Raw genomic sequence first — 25,897 nt, forward strand, 5'->3', positions numbered from 1 at the left:
TAGCTTCTGTCCCCTCCCAACCCTGGTAGAGGCAAACCATGTACGCTGCTTGCAGGGCTTGGATCTTTGATATGTTTTGGATTGGACTGAGCAACACAGTGTCCTGGTTGTTTAGAGGATCGTTGCAAAAGTCGTCATCAGTAAAGACGATTTCTTCAACACAGTTGAACCAGATCTTGGCTTGTTCATTATCATTCTTGCTAGGCGACACACTTGCCCCTTTTGACGTTAAGATATGTTTTTCAGACATGGCTCTATGGTTACATACCTATCAATGCCATGCAAGCCACAAGAATTGACTTTGAGGTCGCTGGATCAAAAGTAGGCCGGTGCACAAAGTTGACGTTAGGGTGCCATATATGCCAGAAGAGTGCAAGATGTTTCCGTAAATTATGCGGAGAAAAGAATTGGATACACGACTGTTCTAGAACAGTCGACCATTCTAGCTCAACGACACTGTTTCGAGGTTTGACTGTAACGACTTCTTTGATGTCTAGAAGTATTCGGTGAGTTTGGATGATGAGAGGGTCATGAATATCTAGTGGTTGCGCTCGTGGAGGATTCATCGATGAGCCATTGAGATGTACAATTTCGTCCAGCTCAGTAGTCCGTGTTACACGGCCTTCCACTGATGTGTGAGATGCTTCAACCCGCACTCGCTGTTCAAATGTCCCGCAGTCAAATGAGTCCACGAGCCCAGATTTTCTCGTGAAATTGTCGAGAAAATGAAAGGTGTAGTTGTCTAGGTGTGTTTGGGGACTGCTGGGTATTACCTGAAAATGACCGGCAGCAAGGCCGATGAAGTCCAACCAGTCTTGGCTATTATCTGATCATTGGAGCATATCAGAAACTGAAGTAGAGTTGCCGAGATAATCGAATAGAGTGTCATCTCCAAATACCACTGTCGGCAGGCTGGTTTCGTCCCCATAATGCTTGCCATCTTGGCCTATGGAATCTTGACCCATGTGCAAGTTTCTTTCTGTCGCTGCACCATTACCATAGGAGTAAATGCACTGAACTGACTTCCGGCGGCAATGTTGGCATGGTTGGCCAGTGCTACAGGCCTTCTTCTGCTGAACGCAGAGGTCGCATGCTCGTCGGCTGCTTGACGGTACTTCTCCGGTCCTGGCTTTGGTCTCACAGGATAGAGCATGTCGTTTGAGAACATCCGCTCGTTGGTATGATTGCCCACAGAAGCTACACCTGTGAGGTCGGAGGCTGCTGTGGGATGCAGCGTGGCGCTGGAGGTGTTCTCGTCGCTTGTACGTCTTGCTACAGCGGGAGCACGTAAACCCGGTCACTGAAGATGATGCGTCGTCAGACATTGTCGGAAGTTGATGTGGGTGGATTGTGACGAGGGAAGAATGCAACTTTGATGGCTTGTTTTGCCAGATCGCGGGGGAGTGGGGGAAGAAACGGGGCTAGTCGGAGTCTTTGTGGGAGGCGAATCAGAGCTCACAAGTTGGTCAATCACTACTTAGGGCATCTCAGCTGGAGGCTCAGATAAAATAAACACCGTCAGTGAGAAACGGTCAAGGTACGGATACATCTCCCCAGACCAGAAAGTGTGGCGTCTATAGCTATCCCACATGGCTCCGCTCCAAGACAAGAGGCATGGCAGATGTGAGCCGCAACATATATAAAGTCGTGAAAATGTAATGATTACAATCTACTTTCAGCTCACGAAACAACTAAATTCATTCTTCACTCATATTTCTCCATGATGCTAACCGTACAATTATTCTGGGTCGCTGTCGCCGCGATCTTCGTACGTCTTCTGTTCACTGGTAGAAGACCAAAGAATTATCCACCCGGACCTCCTACGCTCCCGATCCTCGGAAACATCCACTTGGTACAGTCTCTGTCACAGAACACCCAAAAGCCGTTGCTGATAGTATCAGATGCCCACGAAGGATGCTCATCTGCAATTCCGTAAGTGGGCAGACGAGTATGGCCCTATTTATAGTCTCATTCTGGGCACCAAGCCTTTCATTGTCTTGTCCAGCGCCCAAGCTGTCAAAGATCTGCTCGATAAGAAGAGTGCTCTCTACTCCGACCGACAAGAAATGTACGTTGGGCAGATCCTTGGTAGCGGTGGCCTCAGGCTTCTCATGATGGTTTGTTATACTTAATCTCAATCGTTGCCTGGGATGATACTAACGACTACCTTTTTGCTCAGGGATATGGACCAACTTGGAGATCAGTAAGTAACCATGAGCAGGGCCAGTCATGATACATTCGACTAACAAAATCTCGAGTTCCGCAAACTGGTACACTCGCTACTCAACGTTACCACGGCCAAGAGCTACGTGCCTTATTAAGACCTCGAGAACAAACAAATGCTATATGAGATGATCGTTCAACCCGATCAATTCCTCCATAGTATTCGACGATATTCCAACGCACTCACGACAACCATGGTATTCGGCTGGCGCTCGCCTATCTACCGAGACCCCAAGCTCATGCAGCTCTTCGACGGCTTTGCTGAGTTTGCCGAGATCAATCAGACAGGCATCGCTGCCCTCCTTGACTCTTTTCCCGTACTCAGGAAGCTGCCCGACTTTCTCTTGCCTGTGCAGAAGAAAGCCAAGGAGCTTCATAAGAAGGAAAAGGATCTCTACCTGAGTCATTGGCTCAAGGCCAAACAAGACATCGCTGATGGCTCTATCAAGCCGTGCTTCTGTGTTGGATTGGCGCAGGCGCAGGAGAAGGAGAAGTTTGACGATGCACAAGCTGCTTATATCTCTGGAACTCTTCTTGAAGCTGGATCAGACACGACATCCAGCACCTTGTACGCCTTCGTACAGGCAATGCTCCTCTATCCTGAGGTCCAACGAAAGGCTCAGGATGAAATTGACAAAGTAGTTGGTGAGCGCATGCCAACTATGGAAGACGAGCATAGCCTTCAGTATGTCCGCGCATGCATGAAAGAGACACTGCGGTGGATGCCGACGACCATCCTCGGTGCAGTTCCTCATGCTGTCACCCAAGACGATACATACAACGGGTATTTGATTCCCAAGGGGGCAGGCGTTCTAAATAATGTCTGGGGTATTCACATGGACCCTGAGCGTCATCCCAACCCTCGCCAGTTCAACCCTGATAGGTACAAGGACGACTTCCAGAGCTTGGCAGACGCCGCAGCCAATCCAGACGCGTCCAAACGAGATCAGTTCACCTTCGGTGCTGGTCGTCGCATTTGCCCCGGAATCCATGTGGCCGAACGGAGCTTGTTCCTGGGCATTTCACGGATCTTGTGGGCATTTAATATCAAACCTACTGTGAACAAGAACGGCAAGCCCGTTTTGCCAGATCCAGATAAGCTGACTCAAGGCTTCGTATGCATGCCGGAAGAATTTCCTGCTCGAATAATTCCAAGGTCTGAGGAAAAGAAGGCACTGGTTATCAAGAGTTGGAAGGCGGCCGAGAAGGATGTTCTTGATCCTGGGACAAAGCAGTGGCGTTAGAGAATGATCTCAATTAATGATTATCTATGTAACTATCAAGTTTTCGTAGTTGACTAAAGTCAATCTCAAGAATGGTACCGCAGCATTGCTTCATCATGTGTCCCAACACTATTCATATCTCGGAGGCAGATCGTAATCTATATGCATAAAACTTTAGGCGGAGCCCAACAGCTCCTCGACAAGACCAGCCACGGACTGGACGACAGGGTACTTGGGGAAGTTGGGCTTGTAGACCTGGAACATGTTAGCATCGTTTCTTGGAGGAATAATATGGTATAAGAACTTACAGCCTGGCAGACAGCGTTGAACTCGCTGCGGGGAGCCTTGCCACGGGCAAGCTCGTCACCGGGAACTCCAAGCTTGACAACCTCCTCAGCCTTGTCGACTGTGTCCCAGCCAGGTCCAGCAGCGGGGTTCTTGATCCACTTGACAAACCAGTTGTGGATGGAGTCGGCAAGAGCCTGCTGGGCCTTGGTGACACCCTGGAGAGCGGCGAAGCACTCGTTACCACCGTGGAAGAAAGGAACCTCAGTGCCATGGGTAGGAGCAGTGTTGGGGGGTCCAACAACGTTGTCGTACTTGCCGAAGAAGCGGTAGACCCAGGTCTTCTGCTGCTCACTTCGCATGTCGAGGAGGTAGTCAACGGGGCAGTTGAAGCGGGCGTCGCCGTACTGGATACCGCTGCGGAGAGACTCGGTGGCGTAGTCATTGGGGTTGTACGCCTGGATCAAAGACTCGTCGGGAATATGAGCACTATCAGCATCGAAGGTGTTGATCCAGGAGCTGAAGTTGCTGTTCTCAGCGCCGTAGACGAGACTAAAGATGGTGCCCTCTCCATTGGAGGTACCAGTCAACATAGGGACATGGGAAGGGTAGTTTCCGCCAGCGAAGCGGGCAGAGTAGTCAGAGAAGCGGGTGATATCATCAATGACGGGAGTGAACCAGGTGTTGAAGGTCGAGTTGAAGTTCTTTGTCTCGAAGTCAAGGATGTCCTTGCTGCGGAGGCAGTCAAGCTGACCGTTACCGCCCTTGGGGCAACCAACTTCCTCGGCGACGGCATTAAGAGCCTCATCGACGGGAGCGTAAGCGGGGCCGGACATGGCGTTGGCACTCATCTCAACGGCACCCTTGAGGAAGGTGTTAGGGTTGTTCCATAGGTAGTGATCGACCTGGACACCACCCGAAGAGTGACCACCGAAGACGATGTGATCAGGGTTACCACCAAAGGCTGCATAAACGTTAGTCAAGTGTTGCATGTGATCGATAAGCGTAAAACATACCCTTGATGTTCTTGTGGACCCAGTCAAGAGCCTTCTCGACATCCAAGATGCTAAAGTTTTGGGTCTCATCAGGGTTGGCGGCCTTCAACTCTGAAGAATGGGGCGAAGCAAAGATGCTCTCGCGGGTGTTGAAGTTGACGTAAACAACTCCGTTGCGAGCAAAGTTTGTGCCCTGGATCTGTGGGTTGCTGCTAGAGCCAGTGACCATAGCACCACCATACATGTAAACAAATACCTAGTGGGTGTCAGTTTATGTCTCGGAATATTATGCGGGAGGGTAGGGTAAGGCTGACAGGCATGTTCTTGCCCTTGGATGGGGCCCAGATGTTAAGGTTCAGACAATCCTCATCTTGGCGAGTAAAGGCATCGTTTGAGATGGCTTGAGGACATGTCGCACCATATGACGTAGCCTGGAACTTGGAACGAGACTTGGGGAGATCCTGAGGAGCCTTCCATCTACACCAGTGTCAGCTCATCAAAATGTGAAACAAGCAATTAGATGACCTACCTGTTCTGGCCGCCAGTGGAAGCTGCAAAGGGAACACCAAGATAAACGGCGTTACAGTGCTTGTCACGGAAACCATGAATGTCACCCTGAGGGAGAGCAGCGTGCGGAATTGGAGGGCAGGGAGGTTGAGGTGGCTTCGCAGTCACAGGGACAAGACACGTGGCGGCCAGGATCAAACCTGTCGTTGTGAACATGCTGCTGAGGCCCATGATGAGGAATGTGATGAGACGGGAGAAGATCGACTGAGACACGAGAAAAGCTTGAAGAATGAGTGGACAGAAGTTCCCGCAGCTTTTGGTTTTATTCACCAAAAGATGCTTGCTATAATTCGATTCGCCTATATCACAGACGAAGAATTTCCGAGAGGCGGACGCTTAGCTACAAAGAGACGTCTGAGCGGTCTCGGCAGTGGAACCAAGGCTCTCTAGTGCTGGGGCTCCTAACTGTATGTAGTAGGACACAACCGGAACATGCACTATAATTGAGTTTCGCGGAACGTGCACCGGTCGATTTTTGTCATGCATGATCCGAGTCATGGATCCTAAATGCCTGTAAAATCTTCGAGTTGGGAAAACAATACATCGGGGAATAAAAAAGGGGGTGAACGGGAAGAACGGGAGGCTGGTGAGACTATTGAAAAGAAACGCCGGATATACTGCGTAGGGCAGAGGTTGAGCGGGCTTCACGGCCAACTCTGTTAGTTGCAAGCCATTGCCGTTGATAGCATCACAGTGGACATTTCACGCTGATCTTTTTGATACCAGATGGACCTGAGGCTCAGTGTACGATCCCACATCGCTTGTCAATCAAGTGCAAAATGACAGAATTTGTGGATGGACAGTTCCTTGGTGGTTGAGATTATTCTCCAGGATAAGCAATTGATCGGCCAAGCTGCCCCTGGTCAATCGCTGCAGTGCCAGTTCGCCGACCGAGCTTGATAATCAGCAAGCGCAGATCTCTCACATCGTGGAGCCTTACGACGATCCTCCGAGGCACATCCCGAACCAGAAGGTTGCGGGAATTCCCTCTCGGCGCCGACAAATACGTCCCTTGCATATCGTATCAACCAATCCAAACACTCAGACGTCAGCCCAACGTCTTCTGCTAATTCCGCTCAATGTCACTCGAGTCATTAATATTGAAAAAAACAAGACACTAATGAGCAACACCTTACGAGATATAGCCACAGCCAATATTTGTGCGGAGTGTCCACCTTGTCGTTCCGATGTTTTTCTTTCCGCGCCACTAGCTCAGGTGCACCAAGCCCATCATGACTGGATATCGCCGCGTAAAATCCACACTTGGTGCCCTTTTGGCTTTGGAGCTAGAGACAAGTCTGTCGCCGACTCTCCACAAAAGTAACGGCTTCTGGAATCTCACTGTGACAATCTCTTACACAATGAGCTGATACCAAGGACCGAGTCCACGGGTCCTGTTGATCAGGGGGGGCCTTGGGCCTGGGTTCTTGGGTTTCCGGATCCTTCGGTAGGAAATAAGTCTTGCTGCATTCCCACCTTGCCCTGTCTTGCCTTGCATTTTTGTTGCTGGGTTGTTTTGCAGATCAGATCAGATCAGCGTCGCAATGGCTGAGGGTCTGGGACAAGTTGTAAGTTTATACTTCTGGACGAAGACATGGTGATGTTTATGCTGATGATGATAGATTTCGTGGTACATTTGTACCGTCATTGCGTGCATCTTCCTGATTTTGAGAATATGGGTTCGTGTGCGCAAGCTTGGACTGTTGGCGATTGACGATGGACTCATTATCTTGGCGGCGTGTTGTTTGATCGGTGATTTGATCATCCAGCAGCATATGTGGAATTTGGGAATGGCGGATATGGCGAATGCTTCTCGCGATGATTTTATCCAGATCATGAAGGTGAGTTGATATCTCTTATCGCAAAGGTGATATTTGCTAATAACCAACAAGATGATCGTTCCCGGCTCGATTCTTTACGTCACGTCGTTATGGGCCATCAAGATTGCTCTGGTTCTGTTCTACAAACGACTTGCTGCGCCCGGAACAAAGTTGCAGATTATTTACAACGTCACTCTCGGTCTCCTGGTGATTTTCTGGGCCACCATCTTCTTCCATATTATTTTCCAATGCTTCCCGCATGACAAAAGATGGTCGCAAGATCCAAACTGTTCGTCATGTCATCCTTGATTGGCGCTACATTTGCTGACAATTTCACAGATCAGTGCGACCCCAAGGAGGCAGAGAAGAACTATTGGTTGACCGTAATCCGTATGTTATCCAATCCACGGAGTCTCCATGCTCAACGCTAACCGTCCAACAGTCAACATCGGTACCGACGTCATCAGTATGTTCAGACAATACAAATTCGAGGTGCCCGACTAACAAATCACAGCCATCAGTCTTCCCATCACCATGGTCATGAAGCTTCAGATGAAGACCAAGCAGAAGATTGGTGTCGCAGCTATCTTCGCCCTCGGTTTCCTGGTCGTCATCGCAAGCAGTACGTACTCCAACCTCGCTACCACGAGTTTCGCTAACATCCCCAGTCATCCGAGCCTACTACTCCAAGAAGAACGAAACTATGTTGACATGCACCGTCTCCATGATCGAAACAGCCGTCGCCATCATCGCAACCTGTCTCCCACGTACGTCCCCTCATCTCCCCAACCTACATCCCACTAACAAACCGTCCAGCTCTGCGAACACTCTTCCTCGGCCAAATGTCCTCCGCCCGATCAGGTTCCAATTATGGACGCTACGAGCTCTCCTCCACCGGTCAACCACGATCCCGACGAACGAACCAAAGCCGAATCGTCACAAACGTCATGGGCGGTACACAGAAGCTCGACAACGATTCACAGGACGAGCTATTCAAGGAGTCTGCACACTCGGTCGCGGAGCGAAGTGCGACTAGTGATAAAACTCCTGGTATCACTGTCAATACCACGATCCACATGCATCATAGCAGCGAGGAGGAGGCGAGACGGTCGCAGGCTAGGCTTGATAGCTTTGCGTAAATTCTTTCATGTGTTGGATATATATAGTTTGTAATAATTTATGGAAACGAAATGTTTACTTGCAAGTAAAAGAGGATGCGACGTCTGGGTTACCGCCCTTGTATGTTAACCGCTTCGGATAAGCGCACAGCTCAGCAGCTCGTCGCTTTTCCGTGCCAACAGTCTCCGCATACAGAGTCTCGGGCGCTTTGCCATGCTCAACCCACTTCACGAGAGCGTCAAAGGCACTTCCGGGATACCACCCATCACCACCTTTACAGTGCCCAACACCCGGTGCTTCAAAGAATCTGTAGTAATCCGTCGCGCTGGGATCTTCCTCAAGAACACGTCTGTAGTAATCCACTGATCCTTTGTGTGGAATAAGTTGATCTGCTGTTCCGTGCCACGAGATCAACTTTCCTCCTGCTTTCTTGAAGTCTGTCAGATCCGGGTCTGATGTACCCATGACTGAGGCAAATCGGTTGACGGATTGCCGGAAGAGCTTGCTGTACTTTGCATGAGACAAGTCCTCCAGACTAGCGGATTGGTCTTGAATGAGGAAAGTAATGAGCCAGTCTTGAGCAATGGCGAAGGGGCTTGAAGTGCAGTCCTTTAGCGATGTGCATGTTGTGTTGGCAAGCCCACTCAAGTCGGCACCGCGATCAAGGCCATACCAAAGAAACTTGCCGTCTTCTGTCTCTGGTCCGCGCCATGTCAAGCGAGCCACCTCAGCACCCTTCTTGGAAATTTTGATCGTGCCAGAGGGGTTGGTACATTCTACCGATTTACCAACGACAGTTCTGGGATCAAACTTACAAAGATCGGGGTTCGAGATAACACCATCCTTGACCCCATCAAGTTGGTCACATGCATCAATGGCAGCCTTAGTTATAGCGTTGAGCTCGCAGATAGGTGGGTAGTAGCCTATACCACATTAGTGTTGTCCTGTGTTTTTGAGAAGATGTTCTTACCGAGTTTGTGCATAACAACTTGCGGCCAGTACTCCGATGTCACGAACTTGTCCCAGTTGAAAGCAGAAGCGGTAGCAAGAACGCCATTATACTGAGTCGGATATCTCTGCGCCATCATATGGCCCTGTCGTCCGCCAGTAGAACATCCCTAGGAGCTATCAGCAAAGTTCATCTTATAACGCTATGAGAAACTTACGTTCCAGTATGAATACTTTGGCTTCTTTCCATAATAAGCCGATGTCACAGCTTTTCCCAACGTCGCTGCATCGTCCAGAGAGACAGCTGCAAAGTTCTGCAAGGCAGGCCAATTGAGGTTTCCAGTGCTATCCAAAGCCCAATCCAACTCCTGTCTGTTAGCTAAGAGATGACCACCATCTGTAGTGACAGCGGCATATCCGTGGGAGGCAGGTTGTGCAAGGTCGGGTATGTCTCCCGTTGACCAACCGCCGCCGCCTACTCCCACAAATCGCCCGTTCCAACCTGACACTGGCAGTGTTACATAGGTGTTGATGGTGTCATTCCAGCCTGGGTGTGTGTACTGAACTGTGACTTGACACACGGGAAATGGATCAGTTGAGTTATTGGGCCATTCATTGGTCGGGGCTGACGGCAGCTCAGCCTTGGTGAGATTGGTGCTGATGGACAGAATCTTGGCATTGGCGAGCTCTACAGAGCGGAACGTATGGTCTGTGCATGTTGGCTTTGCGAACACGCTTTGGAGGCCCTGAAACACGAGAGCAAACGACATGGCGGAGATGTTTGAGGAAAGCATGGTCACAAAATGCCTCTCAGGCTTAGCGCAGTGGGGGTTGGTCAGAGAACGGGAAGCCAATTGGTAATACAAACAGACAGCGGACTGGTAAAGGAGCCCATTTTTTGCGAGTATCTCCGCAGATATATAACACTCCATCAGTAGCATAATACTCGAAGCGATCATCGTTAGCCAATCCATGTATTTACTTCTCCTCACCTCACTTGGCGACATACCCATTGGATACTCATTGGACAGGCTATCTACTCCGAGGAAAACGCAAGACTAGTCAGGATCAGCACAAAACATCCCCAGATTCAGCCAGACGGTAACTGCTCACGGGAACGAATATCCCGTCCCTGGATACGCAAAACAGACCTATTTTCGACGTATCCCCGGATAATGTCGTATGGACCGATCCCCGGTAGGATCGTGAAGTTCCATCGGTCAAGGGCTTAACCTTGTTGCGGTAAAGTTTACCCCATATCCAGAGTTCAATGCCGCGGAGACTAGTCGATATTTGGACTACCCCACGATTCGGGGTCTGAAGAAGACTCCGGCAAAAGAGCAAATCCGGGGTATCATACTGTCTCGAAGTGGTTGTTGTTGCTCTTGTGAATGGACGGAAAAGTAAGGTTGCTGACTTAAGCGTCAATGACTCGTGATAAATCCGGGGTTCTCATACCACGCCCTCGGTCCTGAGGTTCGTGGAGAAGCCTACCTGGCGCATCTAAACAAGGACGACGAGATGAATGATTTTCTGAATACAAAGCTTTCAGTTTTCAAATAGTATGAATATTCCGGTTCATCTTATTCCTTGGGCTTCTGGCCGGTGACTATTAAGCAATCAAACATCGGATGCACAGATCTATCGCGCGATGCCTCTCTGACACGCGCATTGAAAACCTCAACCTCTTCGCGCGACCATCCCAAAACATCAGTAAACAAAACCGCCGTAAATGCCGCTACACCCTCTCTCATGTTGACTCCCATCAAAGTTCCAATTTCTTTGAGCCGTTCATCCTTAGGCCATGGTCCGATTGGAAGCTTGAATCGCTCCTCTTTGACACTAGCGAAGCCAGCTTCCTTAGCCCACTCTTGAAAAGACGGCGCAGGATCCATGGTTCTTCCAATCTTATCGCAGGCTAACTTGAGATGATCCATCATTTGGACTAACGCGTTGTCAGGCTTGAGCGAGTCATCCTCGGAATAGAGCGTATTGGCTGTTTCCTGAAGCTCGATCCAGCCGCCTGGCTTCAAGTTGGCGTATGCTTGCCGCAATAGTCTAGGCCAGTCTTTGATGGATCCAGCCATGTATCTGCAGTGGATATAATCGTATGGAATTGGTTCGACCCATTCCGCCTCAACGTCGTCAACGATGAATTTGACATTTGGAGGAACCCAGTCTGGCTGGATAGGGCTAAGGTCATTTCCGACCACTGTCGCAGAAGGATGCTCGTCTCCAAACTGGATCGCCCAGATTCCTGTTCCTGTTCCTATATCCAGAACATTCAGTCCTTCCGGATCGATGGGAGCTAAGAACAATCGATCCTTCACAGTTCGGTAAAAAACGTGGTGAATCATGTCCAGACGATCTTGCTCCTGGTCATCATTGGGAAAACTGTACTGTCCAGCGCGATCACTGTGGTATCGCCGACCATGTTTCCATTTATACTTGAGCACGCTGCTAGCAATGGATGTCGTTGCTCCTACAGAGCCAGCGCTGAAGACGGACTCGGAGTCGGTGTGATTTTCGTCCACCTGGACTTCAGGCGTTGTTGGGTTATCCGACATCTTTGCAGTTGTCAATATGGGAACCAAGCTACGTGGATGCTCTTATCAGTATGATCAATGATGGGGAAATTATATCGCGTGTATAATATGGTGGTCGAATAGCACAAAGTGGAGGTGCCACGCAAGCAACTGCAGCCGAGGCATGAAAACCACTCATCCAGTAAGAGCATATGCGGTCCTAGAGGCGAATGTAACCCCAGACATATTGCAATAACGAGGTTGCTGATCATCATGAGATTCAGCGTTCAATATGCACGTTCCATGGGAGCCCCATCAAAACGCCATTTCTGGAAGGTGGATAGAATACCAGCCCATGTCATTGAGTCTTCTCATAGAGCCCTGTTGTGAGCCAAAAGCTCACCGACAAGATAAGACAACGTGGCCGAGTGGTTAAGGCGATGCCCTGCTATCTCTTCCGAGACATCATAGGCATTGTGTTCGCACGCGTAGGTTCGAATCCTGCCGTTGTCGATGTTCTTTTTGCATCTAGAAGATTCGATTTTTACTTATTTTTGTTTTGTTGATGATTCTGTGTCTGGTTGTATGTCTGAACATTTTATCGCATTGGTGGGGGCACTGGTGATATTCCCGCCTTGAAACACTCCGAAAGATTTGAGCATGATAACAGCAGGTAGCTAGTTCAATTTGCCTCTAATTTTTTATATACTACTAGCATAGCATGTGAGACATTGGTGAGAATTATCAACAACTACCAGACTGGTCGCTGTTCAGGTCCATGATGAATTTGTTGATGGGCAATGATGCTCACATCCTGTCCCAACTTCCAACCTTTCTGCCGCAGAATTTCCAGGTACCTAAGTTTATTAGAGCTGCATTTCCTGGGTAATATTGGTCTCTCAATACTGATACCATGAATCCCGGATTGCGATGCCGTTCAACGAGCCTGCTGCACTGGCTTTATTTACTGAGTCCTCGCGCCTCTCATCTCAGCGTCCACTTCGTCCCCTCCTATGGCCGAAGTGACCAGTCTTTCCAGCTCTGTAAGCTTCCCTCCACCAAGGCTCGCCAGTCCCAAAGGCCCCATGTCGACCATGACTTACAGACCGCCAGACGCGGTTTTCCTGCAAGTCGATTCATCCAGTTGCGCAAGCAATTTCCCGGCCTGTTGAGTACATTTCTCTATCTCTCGTTTCGCCAAACGAACCATCTCATCAACATTCTTGAGGTCTTGCTTCTTCTTATTCAAGACATCAGTGGTCTTCTTTGAGTCATCCTTAAATATCTTCAAAGACTTGTCGCAGCGTTCGAGGGCCATGTTCCAGCCATCAACATCTTCAGAGGTTCGGCGATAGATAATTCGGAGGACAGAGTCTCGGATAACAGTGCTGTCCTGGATATCCTGGCGGATTCTGGTCAGGTCTGTCTGTGCGGTGTTGAGCTCTCGTTGAAGTAGTTCTCGCGAGGAGTTCAACATTTTCAGTCGTGTTTTATTCTCGTTCTGCTGGGCATGGACGCAGTCGGCCTTGTTTTGAATGGCGGAGATTTGTGCGTTCTATAGCAAAATATTGGTCAATAATGTGCTTGAAGGTAATGAAAACACAAACTTACCTCATCATCTGTGATGTCCTTTCTTCTCACATCTTTGTGACTCGTTCCAAGCGTACCACTGGGCGTATGAATAGGCTTGAGTGTTTTCTTTTGCCGCTTTGGCGCAGGGACGCTACCAGCAGCGAATTCGCTCACATTTTTCCTCTTTTCAACCCGACTTGCCTCTCCTTTTGGTCGGGTTTCGGTTACCACATCACCGGGTGGCTCGGGAGAGTCAGACTTGGTCAGGTCAATGAAAGGTGGGGCTGTAACATCGCGATTATCGTCCTGGTAGACTCTGGGTCGAGGTGGCGGACTTGGTGAAGGCGCGACGACGATTTTATCGTGTACCAGAGTAGCATCACGACTCTTGGTGCCATCCCCGTCTCCGTTGTGCGGAAAACTGGCGCTCGATTTCTGGGCATTGTTTGCTGGGCATTCTGACTCTCTATACCGGGCAGAGGTTCGGCGTTTGGATAGGGCGTCTTTCTTCTCTCCAATCCACTAGATTGTCGATGTAATATCTCGGCCCTTGAGCTTGGAGTACTCGCCTCCCTTCTTGACAATGGATTCCAAATATTCCATGACAAGCGTGAGCGAGATCTTAGGTGAGGACTGCGCAAGCTTGATAGCCTGGTGCAACTTCTGAAGCAGGTATACAGTCCAGTGGGGAGAGAGACGTTTCTCGTCGAAGAGCTCCCATGGCCACTTGCCGCAGGCTTTTCGAATGCGTTGGAAGTAAGTCTGAACGGAAGCACTACCAATTTTGTTGAACGGAGCTGGAACGGCGGCCTCGCTCCCTTCGGAAACAGTCGAAGGCGCCATGATTCTGACTGCGTGAGGTACGATGAGGAGGTGAAGTGATGAAAGATTTTCGATGATAGAAAAGAGAAAGCAGGTGGTTTAAAGAAAATAAAAGGGATAGAACTCGAGATGTGTCAGAACTTAAGTGGCCGCGAAAGTTGAACAAGAGAGGCTATGCTTTCCGATGTCGCATATGTGTTGTTGTTTCAAGGCAGCGTGGAGTCAAGGTACTGATTTGTTTCTTAGGAGGTTGTGGGGCGGTGCACAAAATTGGCTATGGCTTTATCTTATCGCATCTTATCTTGAAGCATCTGTTCGTTGATAAGCCCGTTTCTTACCCTGCACTTTACAAGTTCTGTTTCCTGAAGTGAGGCTTCAACAGGTAGGGATTCAAGATATTAATGATTCATATAATGTTTGATAGCATATATTGTAAATTTTAGGGTTTACTTTTCTCTGGTATCGGGTGGTTAGTGTTATCAGTGACTTTGTGGCGTCTTGTTCACTGGTAAAACGATATTCTCATTCAACTACAGAGCAAACTCAGGTTCCAGGAGCAGCATTACAACACAAAAAAGAAAGACCAAGCATGTCTGGCTTCTCTGCAGATTTTAGCCAGTCTATGGGACCACACCCAAACAATAAAATGGCGGCCACCCTTCGAGTTCTTCGTCATTAGCAGCCAAAATTTGGTTCCGCCCGGGATCGAACCGGGGACCTTCTCGGTGTTAACGAGATGCCATAACCAACTAGACCACGGAACCAGGCCTTGTAATTGGATGGCAGACGACCCTGCAACGGGATCCTTGATTCTGAGCAAAACGAGGAAGACTTGCGACACTGGGAGAGGTTTTAAACAGTGTTACTCAGATCTCTTGATACATCAAGAAATGGTCTATATGACTCATTGGGTATCAGAAGGACATGCTAACATCATATCTGGCATATATTGCTGCGATTTCATTATTGCTTGGACATTGTTGGTACCCTGCAGATTGCCCAATGGCATATTCCCGATAAGATACATCAGCCCCACTATCGCTCTCTTATCCTGGCGTCCAAAAATGAAACTCCCGTGAGAACGAGATGGAATCTTCGGACCGCACCAGCTTCGCTCAACCACAAAAAGTATATCGAACAATATATCGTCAAAAAGATGAATCAGAGGGCAATGGGACTGCTCCCGCCTGGGCTTGAACCAGAGACCTTCGCATTACCGACACTCGGATTGAAGTATTAGTACGACGCTCTAACCAACTGAGCTACGGAAGCCGTCTGATTCGATGACTCCGCTGGCGAGGCAGTGACCTCATGTTGCGAGCGGCCTCGAAGTGGAGAGCCAGGGCCGGGGTTGGTTGTGTTGAGCACGGATCATCAGGCAAAATCGACTTGGAGCAGACATTCGTGGTACAGAGAGATCAAGATCACCGGGTGCTTGGCAGGTCTAAATTACGAGACGCCATGGAACAAAGAGAAGATGGACAAGGGCTACTACGAGGGCCAAACACTAGAGCCTGAATCTGATCTGCTGATCTGCCTCCAACGATTCAGCAGTTCCCGGACAAAGTCAACTTGATGGTCTCTTCGGACGAGATTTAACAGCATGCACGCCAGAGCCAATCTTAAATTGTTTTTTTCTCACAGACTTGCGATTATTGATATAGTTGATACACCGTGATGAGCCTCTTGTAGCAACAGAACTGGCATTATGATTTGAAACTGTCTCACAGCCAGCCTCAATCCTTTAAAGATCGATCTCTGGATTCTCATCCCCCCTATTGTCCAGTCCAACAATGGTGTAATTCTGACTCCAGTATTGAAGCACAAGACCATCCTGCTTCTCATCCGTGAATACAGCCTGGAAAGAGAACACTTTTTTGGCAGCGATTTTGTTGGCGAATGGTTCAAGCATCGATTTGGAGTTGTGAAATCTGAACTTGTACTTGTGATCGGACAGATAAATTTCGTCGACAAGGTGGCTGATATCAGAGCTGAACTTATTCAAATGATCAGGTTCACAGTACCAAGTGAAGTCGAATTTGCGTGAGAGGTTGTCAGGAATGTCGCCCTCCCATGTGATAGTAACCTCTTTGCTGACATCGATGGGCTCGGAGGGGTTGGGGCCAGTGAACTTGAAGGCCCGAGCTGCGGGGAAAGCGGCCAGAAGGGCGGCGAGGAAAGTCTTGGTCTGCATTGTAAACATGTGTCTAGAGAACTGACTTGCGAGATGCTGTCAAGGTGAAGAGGCTGAAGTCAATGCTTTATCTTTGGTAAATTAGGCTTAAACTGATGCCTGAAGCCTTGTCACAGATTACGCAAGTGATGGTAAAGTATTTACCTGTTATTGCCAAGTGGCATGCCATCAGTATCGGCGATTGCCATTTGCAGATGGTAGCTACAGGATTCGGATCCCGGTACCTAAATGCCAAAGTTCAATTCGGGATACGTTGGTGTTCGTAGAGTGCTTCCCATCGAGAAGACCTTGAAGAATGACATATTATATGGTGTGTAATAGACTTGGATATACTGTCATGCCCTGAGAATGAGAGTCTTGTACCACTTTCACTGGGTTGGCTTATTCCCAATGCCATGTCGCCTTGGCTGTGCACAGATACATAATATCATTGGCTACACTAACATATTATCTTCAGCTGCCCTCACTGGGCACAGGGTTTATTGTCTTTTAGTGGTATTGAGTGGGATTTTCAATCATGCTGGTCAAGACCTAGCTGTGTTCTTGATGCGGTGTGTCACAGATGCCACCTTTAAGCTTAATCTTATTTGTCCTTGCGTAGAGCAGACCAATCACGACGTGTCAGCGCCGAATGCTTTGTGGGTCCTACTAAGATTATGCCAACCAAGCGAGTACTGGGTTTCTACAATAAATAGGACGCTGACGGCCCATAGAAAGAGAGAAATCTTTATGATTCTTTGATTACACAGATTACGACGCAATATTTCATAATTATCATCTCAAGATCTACTTCAGTCAGAAACGCCAACATGAACAAGACCAAACACCCTGTTGACCCGGAAGAGACACCCAACATTGTGCCTGACCACCCTCTCACCGGTAAAGCAGCCGAGGAGGACTATCAGAAACAACTCGCCCTCCTCAAGGAGCAGAATGAAACAAGACTCGAGAAAGCTCGGGAGTCGCCATCCTCCAACTCATCAACACAAAACACCGATGGTCGCACCTAGGCATGGGGCACCTTTGCCCGCAACGGATGATGCGGTATCACCTTGCTGGGAGGGAGAAGACCCACGAACAGCCGCTCACTTGTTTTCCACGGATTGTAGACCATCATGCATCGATCGTGGTTCATGCAGCATTATGATCACTTGGAAGCGCCATGCTGGCAATGAAATATTGTAATATGCGCGATAGTTTTGGACAAGGAAATGACAAGTAAAAATGTAAATTGATGTATTTTCTCTGTCCCGTGAAGTAATTGTGAAGTTTATGGTCTCATTGTTGGCCATACTAGACAAAATTCTGCCTTGCCAATATTGGTGTATTGGTCGTGGCAATCATTGGCCAATTCTCATGCAGCTGGCTGCACTTCGCGTCCTCACAGCCACAAAGTTGGGTTAAAATTATTGTATCAGCCCTTTGGAACACCGTGACCAATTTTCAAACCCTTCTCTCCTCAGTCGTTTCTCCTAGTTCTACATTCCTAGAGGCCTTCTTTCTCCAAACCGCTAAACTTTGCGCGGGCATTTTTATGTATCCGCTGCACCTCGAACCTACTGCAGCCTCTTCAAGCTAACCATCAGCTCCTGTTTACCCCGCTCGATATCACACGACCGAGCCTCACTACAGATCTCTTGGTAAATGAGATCTCGGGCTTCGACGCTTGAAATCTACTTAAGATGCGGCTCATAAACGTTGAGAACCTAAAGCTTGAAACCTTCATTGGCGGCCATGTCCCACCGTATGCTATCCTGTCGCACCGATGGGGAAATGATGACGAGGAGGTATCCTTCAAGGATATGGATAGAGGCACTACGAACAAGGTTGGAATGAAAAAAGTAAAAGGCTGCTGTCGACAAGCCAAGAAAGACAACCTCAAATATGCCTGGATTGATACTTGTTGCATCGACAAGGAGAGTTCCAAAGAGCTAGATGAGGCTATCAATTCCATGTTCCAGTGGTATCGAAGAGCCGCCATATGTTATACCTACATGGCAGATGTTCCTTATGAGCAAGATATCTGGGAATCGACTTCCAGCTTCTCCGCGAGCTCGTGGTTCACAAGAGGGTGGACACTACAAGAACTCCTTGCTCCTGGAGAAATACACTTCTTTGATGAGACTTGGAGTCTTATTGGCACGAAGGAAGAATTGGCGAGTGAAATTGAAGATATCACAGGGATACCCCGCAGATTTCTGCTCGGCTGGGTTGACTTTCACCAGGCCAGTGTTGCGCAACGTATGTCCTGGGCGTCAAAGAGGACGACAAAGAGGGATGAAGATATCGCCTACTGTCTCCTAGGGATCTTCGGTGTTACTATGCCGATGATCTATGGGGAAGGACACAAAGCCTTTGAAAGGCTGCAGCTCAAGATCATGGAACAGACAACCGACGATTCAATTCTAGCATGGGGAGTAAAGGTCCAAGGTATGGAGATCGAATCTCAGACTGGTCCTAGCGATTACAATACGTCCGCCGGAATGTTTGCCAAGTCCCCAATGGATTTTGCCAAGTGTGGTCGTATCGTTCCGAAGACGCTCGACCCTAGTTGTATCACGAATTTCGCTGTTTCTGGGGGATATATCCGCACGTCGCTCAAGTTACAGAGTACAGAAAATGGAGTAGCATATGGTCTTCTCAACTGTGGCCTCGAAAACACGACAGGAGGCTACATAGCTATTCCGCTGCGTTGCATAACGCCTTCAATTTCGACTGTCAGGGAGTACATCCGACCGATTGGATATGGCCCTATTCTTCTGTCCGGGGTACGCAGCGATTGCTACGATGTCCATGAAGTTCGCATCCGTGTGGACCGCCAGGCTCGACCAGCAGAAACGATAGGGAAACCTGTCTGGCTTCATATGGATGGTCACCAAAAGCTAAAACTACACCTCAAGGAAGTTTGTCCACCACTCAACTGGGACCGGGGCCGTGCTTTGGTCATGAATCTGAACGATTCAAATCAAGCCGTTAGACGAAGATACCTCGCTCGGTTTACTAGCAAAGCAAAGAAGAGCCGCGACATTGTCGTTGTATTGGATTTCAACCTCCAGGCACAGTATTCTTGCGCGAGCTGCTTTGCAATAGCAGCGCCTGAAGAGTTAGGTCTGCCTTGGATTGCCCGAGGTCTGGATTATATGCAGTCCGAGCACTTGCACGATCAAGTTATACACATTGGAAATGATGTTGTCGAGGTCTCTGTGCAGAAAGAAGACATCTCGCAAGGATCAATTTTCCTACTGAAACTAGCTAGGACTAACTTGAGTCCGTTGCCTGATGCAGATACGTCCCACCGTATCTGCAAAGCGAGCCAGGTAGATACGCTGATTCTTACCCTTTGCGAAAGGGATAAGATAGAAGAATCTATCGGCGGAGAGATGGAAAAACAAGCTGCGGCTCTCAGTGAACTAGAGTCATTAAGAGCCGATTTGGACAAGGTAGCGGAAAAGGAGAGACAACTTGCAAATGAGAGACAACGGATTGAAAGCGAAATTCAAGCGAAGAAGAGACATATGCACAGACATGAGAGGACAATATCAAGAACGAAAGACGGCCTGGTAGGACTCGAAAGTCTAATAGAAAAGAATATTCGAAATATTGAGGAAGTCGACTGGCTCAAGGGTTCGACAAGTTGGGCCGAAACTATACTACAGAGCCAATTAGACAAGCAAAAAGCATCTCAAGACACAGATGCACCGGCTTGTGCGGGCCCAAGAACCCCTCAAACGGCAAGTCTGTTTAATAGCCAACAAAGCATGGGCGGTTTCATTCCACTGCTCTGGGCTGGCGCCAACGGAAAAAACGCAATCTTGCAACTTCTCATAGAGAAGGGTGCAGACCTCGAAGCAAGAAACCCGGAAAACTCATACACGGCTCTTATGTATGCGGCAGAATACGGACAAGTCTCAGCCGTAAGGTCCTTACTCGATTCCGGCGCAATGTTAGAAGCTCAGGACAAGAATGCATACACCCCCCTGTTGCTGGCAGCTTCGGCAGGGCACGTACCGATAACGTCGTTACTTCTCGGCAAGGGGGCTGATATAGAAGCAAGATCTTCCGATGGGAGTACTCCGCTCTCCATTGCAGCTAGAAAAGAAAATGACGGGGTTGTCAAGGTGCTGCTGGAGAAAGAGGCCGATATAGATGCGAAGGACGATAACGGAGACACGCCTTTGCTGCAAGCCTGTCTCAATGGTAACGTGGGTATTGCAAAGATGCTGATCGATGCAGGAGCCAACATTCAGACACAAACGCGCTATGGGAGTACGCCACTAGCTGTTGCTGCCAGAAAAGGCAGGGAGGGTATTGTCAAACTACTACTGGAGAAAGGGGTCGATGTAGATGCTAAGAACCATAACGGAGACACACCTTTATCACGGGCATGTCTTAATGGCCACATAGGTGTCGTGAGGATACTGATCGAAGAGGGAGCGACTGTTGATGTGAGGAACAAGAAGGGCAAGACGCCTCTGCAACTAGCAGAGAAGAACACCAAAAGTGGGATTGTCGATTTGCTACGGAATCACGTGGAGACGAAAGGGGGCTGAGGTACGAGAACCAGATCAGGTGTTACCATAGGGGCAGGACTTTAAGAACTGAGCAACAGACCTTTTGTAAACTTGAGGATTGCCAGCGTAGATCGCAGTTCACGTTGAGCAATTTTACAACTTCACAGACCTTCCTTCTATGCCTAATCTTTGACGGGCCAGCTGGTACCCTACACTATTCTATGCTCAAGGCAGCCGCCAGCAACAGTTAGCAGTAATATGAGTCAATGCCTTGATATGTCTCGCTGAGGCGTCATAAACTTCAAGTATCAATCAACATGAGTCACTACGTAGATTTATTGTCATATAGAAACAGAGCTGACAGGCTGGTCCACGTGACCATTCATCCTGGACTACATCCTTAATGGGAGGCCTAACACGTTCTGATGGCGAAATGGCAACATTGATTGCTAAGATCTGATTATGATGTGGCGTTTGCGAATCTGTCCGTAGTACAAAGTCTGTTTTGATACTCAATTCAGGATTAACTAGTAGAGAATGCTCCAGTCCCTGGTGATTATACGACCACACTGAACACGACGTTGTTTCATTTTCTCCATGTTCAAAGGACCAGTAGTAGTTCTTCATGAAATCAATCAAAAGCGATCAGTGAATGTGATAACGTTCTGCTTAACCTTTCATTTTGCTGAACCTAAATGTGGGTTCAACCACTAATTGTTCATCAAAAACCAGCGCAGAATTTATACTCCCTCGATATAAAATTTCTTTTAGGCAGATGTAAAAGTTTCTTGACTATCTGTATACCTCTCTACGAGATATTGGCTTTAGATCCTCTGATGATTTGAACGTAATTTTGAAATTTTATCGCTTAAGAAAAGTTTGCTTCGTCTATATAATCAGCTTCTCCCATGGTTCTATCCCAGAAATCTGAACCTTTCAAATACATCACAGATTCATTTCAGCTTATCCTGACATACGATCTTTTGTCCTACCATTGTGTATTATTTCACTGTACAACAGGTCCTTGTACGCTCCAACTCTGTACAACATACCTTGTGCATTCACCCCCATCACCTACTCGCGATGACTGCCACACCTTCCCAGAAGCGCAAGGCCGAGGAGTCTGAGCCCCAAACTCAGACTCCTGCCTCTACCGGTCGCCCCATCAAGATCGTCCTCCTCAGGGACGGCAAACGCCCCAAGGTAGCCCGCGGCGACGACGACCAAGTCACTGTGCCAAAACCACCAGCCACAGTGTACCGCCACAACAAGCTGAAGAAGCTTGTTATTCGCAACACGAGCTCCGCGAATCAGTCCATGTATCCCATGGTGATTCCTATCGTCTTTCGTGGTGCCCAGGCCCAAGAGCCTGAAGAAAAGCCCGTCGAGTTCACTTTCCGGTACGACTTTCGCCCTAAGTCTTCCGACACCACGCAGAGTGGTCTGCCCACTCAGCAGCTGGCCCCTGGCGCAGTCCAGAAGAAGAGAATAGCCCCAACTCTGGTGAAAGCCGGATAGCTACCAGCTTGACAAGAGCGATGAACGAGCCAACAAGGTGTGCCGCCCTTCACACTCTTGTCCGGAGAGGCTTGTGTGTAGTCGAAATCTATGGCGGCCTCCATCTATCAAAACCAGGTAGGGAGCTCAAAACCCCAATACTACCTGACAAAGATCTGGCAGTGGTTCCATTTAGGTTTAAGAGGATAACCAGGCTAACGGTAAAGCCTCTTTAGAGACAGAGTGCTCAAAGTGTATTACTTGGTCTCAAACCATGGCTATAGTACCTATATGCTTTGTCGGATCGAAGAATTGCACATTATTTGTGATTATGGGTATTTAAGGTTGCAAAACTCGAAGGAGTCATTTATGGCAAAGCCTCGCTTCCTTATTCCGCGATATTTAGTGATACCACTGGGTGGTTTTATTTACTTCAAATGATCTTTTGTTTCGTTCAATAAATTTCACTAAGAAACCATGAGTTTCGGCGTCATTATTGATCTTGGATGTTTAATTTGTATCTGGTAGACTTTCTACAACGCTTTAACGCGTGATACTTTGTGACTAACTTGCCCGGGTATCCCGTGAATAATGCGAAAAAAAAGTCTTTACGCGTAACTGATACTATGTAGACGTCTTTTCTCCCAGCTTACTTTATCTTGAAGCGCAAGATATGTTTCACTAAAGAGTAGCTTTGTAGCCTCCCCTTCGACAGGCTATACATCAGCTCAGCCTGATTTGGCGACCCATCCGACCAATCTTCAGCCGCACGAAAGTGCACAGTCCCGGAACGGACATTATTCCGACTGTCCTATATCAAATAGGATGGCCAAAGGCGCTCAGCCGCAACCCCGCATCCTGACCTCTGCTTACTGCCTGTTCACCAATCCTGCCATGCATTTAGTCTTGTGATGCTCTAGCCCGAGGATAACAGTATATGGGGTCTTATTTGATATGACCTTCAGTCAGCAGAGGCATAGATCGCGAAAAGACGAGGCTTCATAGCCCATCTCTCTATACTATTGGTTGGATTGCGGCCCTTGCCATCGCCCAGGCAGCAGCAAGGGCACTTCTAGATGAGGAGCACTCTGAACCAAATGACTTCCATCCCATCTCCTTCGGATATGAATAATTACATCTGGAGCCGCATAGGTATCTGGGATGCTCGGAATGGAGCTTTCATGCACCAAATCAAAACAGGGTCGTATGTTGGGAAACTTAAGTCGGTTGTGTTTTCAGAAGACGCGGCAAACCTTATTACCGTCCTCAGCACAGGAACCGTTTTGATACTTGATATCCAGAGTCGAAGTTGTGAACAGGCCTTGGACCTCTCATCTCCAAGTGGGGATTGGTCAATTGAGCTTTCCCATGACTTCGCAATGATTCTTACAGCTTCTTCGGATGACAATACCGTCCGAATGTGGGACCCTCAGACTCAAACCAAAAGCCTGAAAAAGGCGAGAAGCCGGGAAAAGTCAATTCTCGAAGTTGAAGTATCGCCAAATGGGAGAACAGTGGTATTGCATACGGTGGATGGCCATGAGCTTTGATCACTTCGCCGAAGTAAATTCAAATGCCTGTTGGAAGGCGACAGTGACTTCATCGTGTTCTCGCCTGATTGTTGTTGTTGCCAGTGAAACGTCTATTACGATGTGTAACGTGCAGCCGGGGTACTACACCCGTTCCTTCGATATTGAGACTATGGTCAAATGCTGCCTTTATTCGGAGAATTGCAAGACCTTGTCACATTCCATACGGATCACCCCTGGCATTGCTGGCATTTGGGACGTCATAACTACACACGTATTGCAAATGCCAGCTATATTCAAACTAATCGAGGTTTCTTCCTTGAACCGAGACGTGGAAACGTTATTTTGGATGACATTGTTATTCGAGTGGTCGAACCTCCTCATCGTTTTCGAATGGCGCGTGAATGGTCAGCCTGCCCGGCTCTAGCACCAGATCAAATATGGATCATGATCGGGAACGAGAAGTTCTTCAGGCTCTCTCCAGAGTGTCTAAACGCCGAGGTAAAAGCTTCAGGGAGGACAGTTATTATAGATTGCACTTCTGAAAGACTTATTATTTTGAGCTTTGACGTCAGTAAAGCTGGGCGATTGTTTTGTTAAACCAGAAGTATATTCCTCGAATCGGTAACAAGGGCGGTTATCGAAATGGCTAGTGATATGAACTGAAAATTGACAACGTGCAATTAACCCAAAAGTCCAGGTTGATGTTCAGTACCATAGTTTCTCGTTTGGCTCGACACCTTTCTCTTTGCAATGGTCATAATAGAGCTCCGCGAAACTAAAGATGTCCATTGTCTCCCTCAAGCTATCATCATCATTAAAGAACTCGAGGCTTCCGGTAATAGTAAACACCACCTCGGCGCCAGCACCCATAAACAGCGTATGAATAGTGCCTGGGTTTTCAACAACATAGTCCCCAGGTCCAGCGACCCAGTCGTACCTACAAAGTCAGTTAATACATCACAGTTTGAGGTCATGGACTCACTCCTTGTATCTCCAATTTCCAGAAAGTGTAACAGCTGTGACTGTGCCTCGATGCCTGTGTTTTCCGAGCCAGCAATCGACAGGCGTTCTCAGTCCAATGACGAAACTACCAGATCTCGTTTCAAACCGAAGAGGCTTGAGCTCTAGCGTTCCTGTCCATGGATGCCACAGAGTGTCTTTGCTGGCGTTAACGTAGACATCTGGAGAACTGTGCTTGTCTGTGAAGACGAGGGCCTTTCGGTCTTTATCTGTGAGTACTGATTCACCCTTGGAACGCTCCAAGAGATCAGAACTCTTTTGAGTATCCTCTGGTGTGTCTTGGGTCTGGGCTGGCGCCATAGTGAGGGAGGTATCAAGACAAATAAAACAGTTCTGGGCGAGAGTGTTGCAGTGACTAATTTGCCATGCTAGTCAGTCGAGTGAGGGCTAGGGGCCTGATTTATATGCTCAACAGCACGCTGACTAAATGGACGCATCTGATACGTGTCGTGTAATTTTGAGTTGGGCAGTTTTATGCAATATGTAGATCAATGCTACCACAGATTTCCGAATGACTCGGTGATAGCTGTCTGGCACTGAGCGGTGTCAGCAAAACTAGAAATTGTGTCGCCAAGTTACCGTTGTTGTTCTTCGGCCTTTGGCTCACCTGGGAAATCCGTAGGGGTCTCGACAGGGCTACCCGTCTGTGCCGCCCTCCTGTTGTTGCTCCCCCGCGGCAGGGGACCTTTTCTTGGGGAAGATCGGCAAAATGTTGGCTGCGGACGTTGGGCACCGCTGCAGCGCTTTGACCTAGGTTACTCATGAAGACACTGTCATGACTCGCTCAAAAGACGCTCTGCAGCGGGGTGCACGGGAATGAAAGGATACTGCAGATGCTGTGCCTCAATAATCGAGTCAATGGCGGATTTGTGTGATGCTGGTTTGGGATCGATGATTTTAGATGGAGTGGGCTGACCGAATCAATCATGCTTTACATCTGAGATTCGGAAGTGAAGAAATTGAAATTTCTTTGGTAGAAGATGCAAAACACACAAAAATGAGCTCACGCTTTTAGAAATGAGATTTTCTTATTGAATCCATGCT

At 48.3% G+C, this 25,897-nt stretch overlaps 11 protein-coding genes and 3 non-coding genes across 14 annotated transcripts; 6 read left to right on the forward strand and 8 right to left on the reverse strand.

The window, feature by feature from the left end:
- Nucleotides 1-1,901: 1,901 nt before the first annotated feature.
- J7337_010892 (uncharacterized protein) lies at nucleotides 1,902-3,467 on the forward strand (the record flags this gene model as incomplete). Its single annotated transcript, XM_044828460.1, has 2 exons — nucleotides 1,902-2,068; nucleotides 2,384-3,467. The coding sequence occupies 2 exons, from the start codon at nucleotides 1,902-1,904 to the stop codon at nucleotides 3,465-3,467; spliced, it is 1,251 nt and encodes a 416-aa protein (XP_044677014.1).
- Nucleotides 3,468-3,620: 153 nt separating this feature from the next.
- J7337_010893 (uncharacterized protein) lies at nucleotides 3,621-5,464 on the reverse strand (the record flags this gene model as incomplete). The annotated part of the gene is made up of 5 exons (XM_044828461.1): nucleotides 3,621-3,701; nucleotides 3,755-4,695; nucleotides 4,748-4,982; nucleotides 5,041-5,203; nucleotides 5,256-5,464. 5 exons carry the CDS (start codon nucleotides 5,462-5,464, stop codon nucleotides 3,621-3,623), a joined length of 1,629 nt encoding a protein of 542 aa, XP_044677015.1.
- Nucleotides 5,465-6,837: 1,373 nt separating this feature from the next.
- On the forward strand, nucleotides 6,838-8,252 carry J7337_010894 (uncharacterized protein; the record flags this gene model as incomplete). Its single annotated transcript, XM_044828462.1, has 8 exons — nucleotides 6,838-6,861; nucleotides 6,916-7,134; nucleotides 7,186-7,402; nucleotides 7,453-7,503; nucleotides 7,556-7,579; nucleotides 7,628-7,735; nucleotides 7,782-7,880; nucleotides 7,930-8,252. The coding sequence occupies 8 exons, from the start codon at nucleotides 6,838-6,840 to the stop codon at nucleotides 8,250-8,252; spliced, it is 1,065 nt and encodes a 354-aa protein (XP_044677016.1).
- Nucleotides 8,253-8,307: 55 nt separating this feature from the next.
- Nucleotides 8,308-9,950, reverse strand: J7337_010895 (uncharacterized protein; the record flags this gene model as incomplete). The annotated part of the gene is made up of 3 exons (XM_044828463.1): nucleotides 8,308-9,155; nucleotides 9,203-9,350; nucleotides 9,399-9,950. 3 exons carry the CDS (start codon nucleotides 9,948-9,950, stop codon nucleotides 8,308-8,310), a joined length of 1,548 nt encoding a protein of 515 aa, XP_044677017.1.
- An 813-nt stretch (nucleotides 9,951-10,763) lies between these two features.
- J7337_010896 (uncharacterized protein) lies at nucleotides 10,764-11,747 on the reverse strand (the record flags this gene model as incomplete). The annotated part of the gene is made up of 1 exon (XM_044828464.1): nucleotides 10,764-11,747. One exon carries the CDS (start codon nucleotides 11,745-11,747, stop codon nucleotides 10,764-10,766), a length of 984 nt encoding a protein of 327 aa, XP_044677018.1.
- Nucleotides 11,748-12,119: 372 nt separating this feature from the next.
- On the forward strand, nucleotides 12,120-12,218 carry J7337_010897. The gene has a single exon. It is a non-coding gene; the product is annotated as a tRNA-Ser (tRNA).
- A 586-nt stretch (nucleotides 12,219-12,804) lies between these two features.
- On the reverse strand, nucleotides 12,805-14,120 carry J7337_010898 (uncharacterized protein; the record flags this gene model as incomplete). Its single annotated transcript, XM_044828465.1, has 3 exons — nucleotides 12,805-13,260; nucleotides 13,317-13,698; nucleotides 13,801-14,120. The coding sequence occupies 3 exons, from the start codon at nucleotides 14,118-14,120 to the stop codon at nucleotides 12,805-12,807; spliced, it is 1,158 nt and encodes a 385-aa protein (XP_044677019.1).
- A 669-nt stretch (nucleotides 14,121-14,789) lies between these two features.
- J7337_010899 lies at nucleotides 14,790-14,863 on the reverse strand. Its single transcript has one exon. It is a non-coding gene; the product is annotated as a tRNA-Val (tRNA).
- Nucleotides 14,864-15,277: 414 nt separating this feature from the next.
- Nucleotides 15,278-15,371, reverse strand: J7337_010900. Its single transcript has one exon. It is a non-coding gene; the product is annotated as a tRNA-Ile (tRNA).
- Nucleotides 15,372-15,843: 472 nt separating this feature from the next.
- On the reverse strand, nucleotides 15,844-16,481 carry J7337_010901 (uncharacterized protein; the record flags this gene model as incomplete). The annotated part of the gene is made up of 2 exons (XM_044828466.1): nucleotides 15,844-16,306; nucleotides 16,438-16,481. The coding sequence occupies 2 exons, from the start codon at nucleotides 16,479-16,481 to the stop codon at nucleotides 15,844-15,846; spliced, it is 507 nt and encodes a 168-aa protein (XP_044677020.1).
- A 621-nt stretch (nucleotides 16,482-17,102) lies between these two features.
- On the forward strand, nucleotides 17,103-17,303 carry J7337_010902 (uncharacterized protein; the record flags this gene model as incomplete). Its single annotated transcript, XM_044828467.1, has 1 exon — nucleotides 17,103-17,303. One exon carries the CDS (start codon nucleotides 17,103-17,105, stop codon nucleotides 17,301-17,303), a length of 201 nt encoding a protein of 66 aa, XP_044677021.1.
- A 672-nt stretch (nucleotides 17,304-17,975) lies between these two features.
- On the forward strand, nucleotides 17,976-20,843 carry J7337_010903 (uncharacterized protein; the record flags this gene model as incomplete). Its single annotated transcript, XM_044828468.1, has 1 exon — nucleotides 17,976-20,843. The coding sequence occupies one exon, from the start codon at nucleotides 17,976-17,978 to the stop codon at nucleotides 20,841-20,843; it is 2,868 nt and encodes a 955-aa protein (XP_044677022.1).
- A 1,044-nt stretch (nucleotides 20,844-21,887) lies between these two features.
- Nucleotides 21,888-22,322, forward strand: J7337_010904 (uncharacterized protein; the record flags this gene model as incomplete). The annotated part of the gene is made up of 1 exon (XM_044828469.1): nucleotides 21,888-22,322. One exon carries the CDS (start codon nucleotides 21,888-21,890, stop codon nucleotides 22,320-22,322), a length of 435 nt encoding a protein of 144 aa, XP_044677023.1.
- Nucleotides 22,323-24,538: 2,216 nt separating this feature from the next.
- On the reverse strand, nucleotides 24,539-25,153 carry J7337_010905 (uncharacterized protein; the record flags this gene model as incomplete). Its single annotated transcript, XM_044828470.1, has 2 exons — nucleotides 24,539-24,770; nucleotides 24,816-25,153. The coding sequence occupies 2 exons, from the start codon at nucleotides 25,151-25,153 to the stop codon at nucleotides 24,539-24,541; spliced, it is 570 nt and encodes a 189-aa protein (XP_044677024.1).
- Nucleotides 25,154-25,897: the final 744 nt, after the last annotated feature.

Source organism: Fusarium musae, chromosome 8, assembly GCF_019915245.1.
Source record: "Fusarium musae strain F31 chromosome 8, whole genome shotgun sequence".
NCBI classification, from domain to species: domain Eukaryota; kingdom Fungi; phylum Ascomycota; class Sordariomycetes; order Hypocreales; family Nectriaceae; genus Fusarium; species Fusarium musae.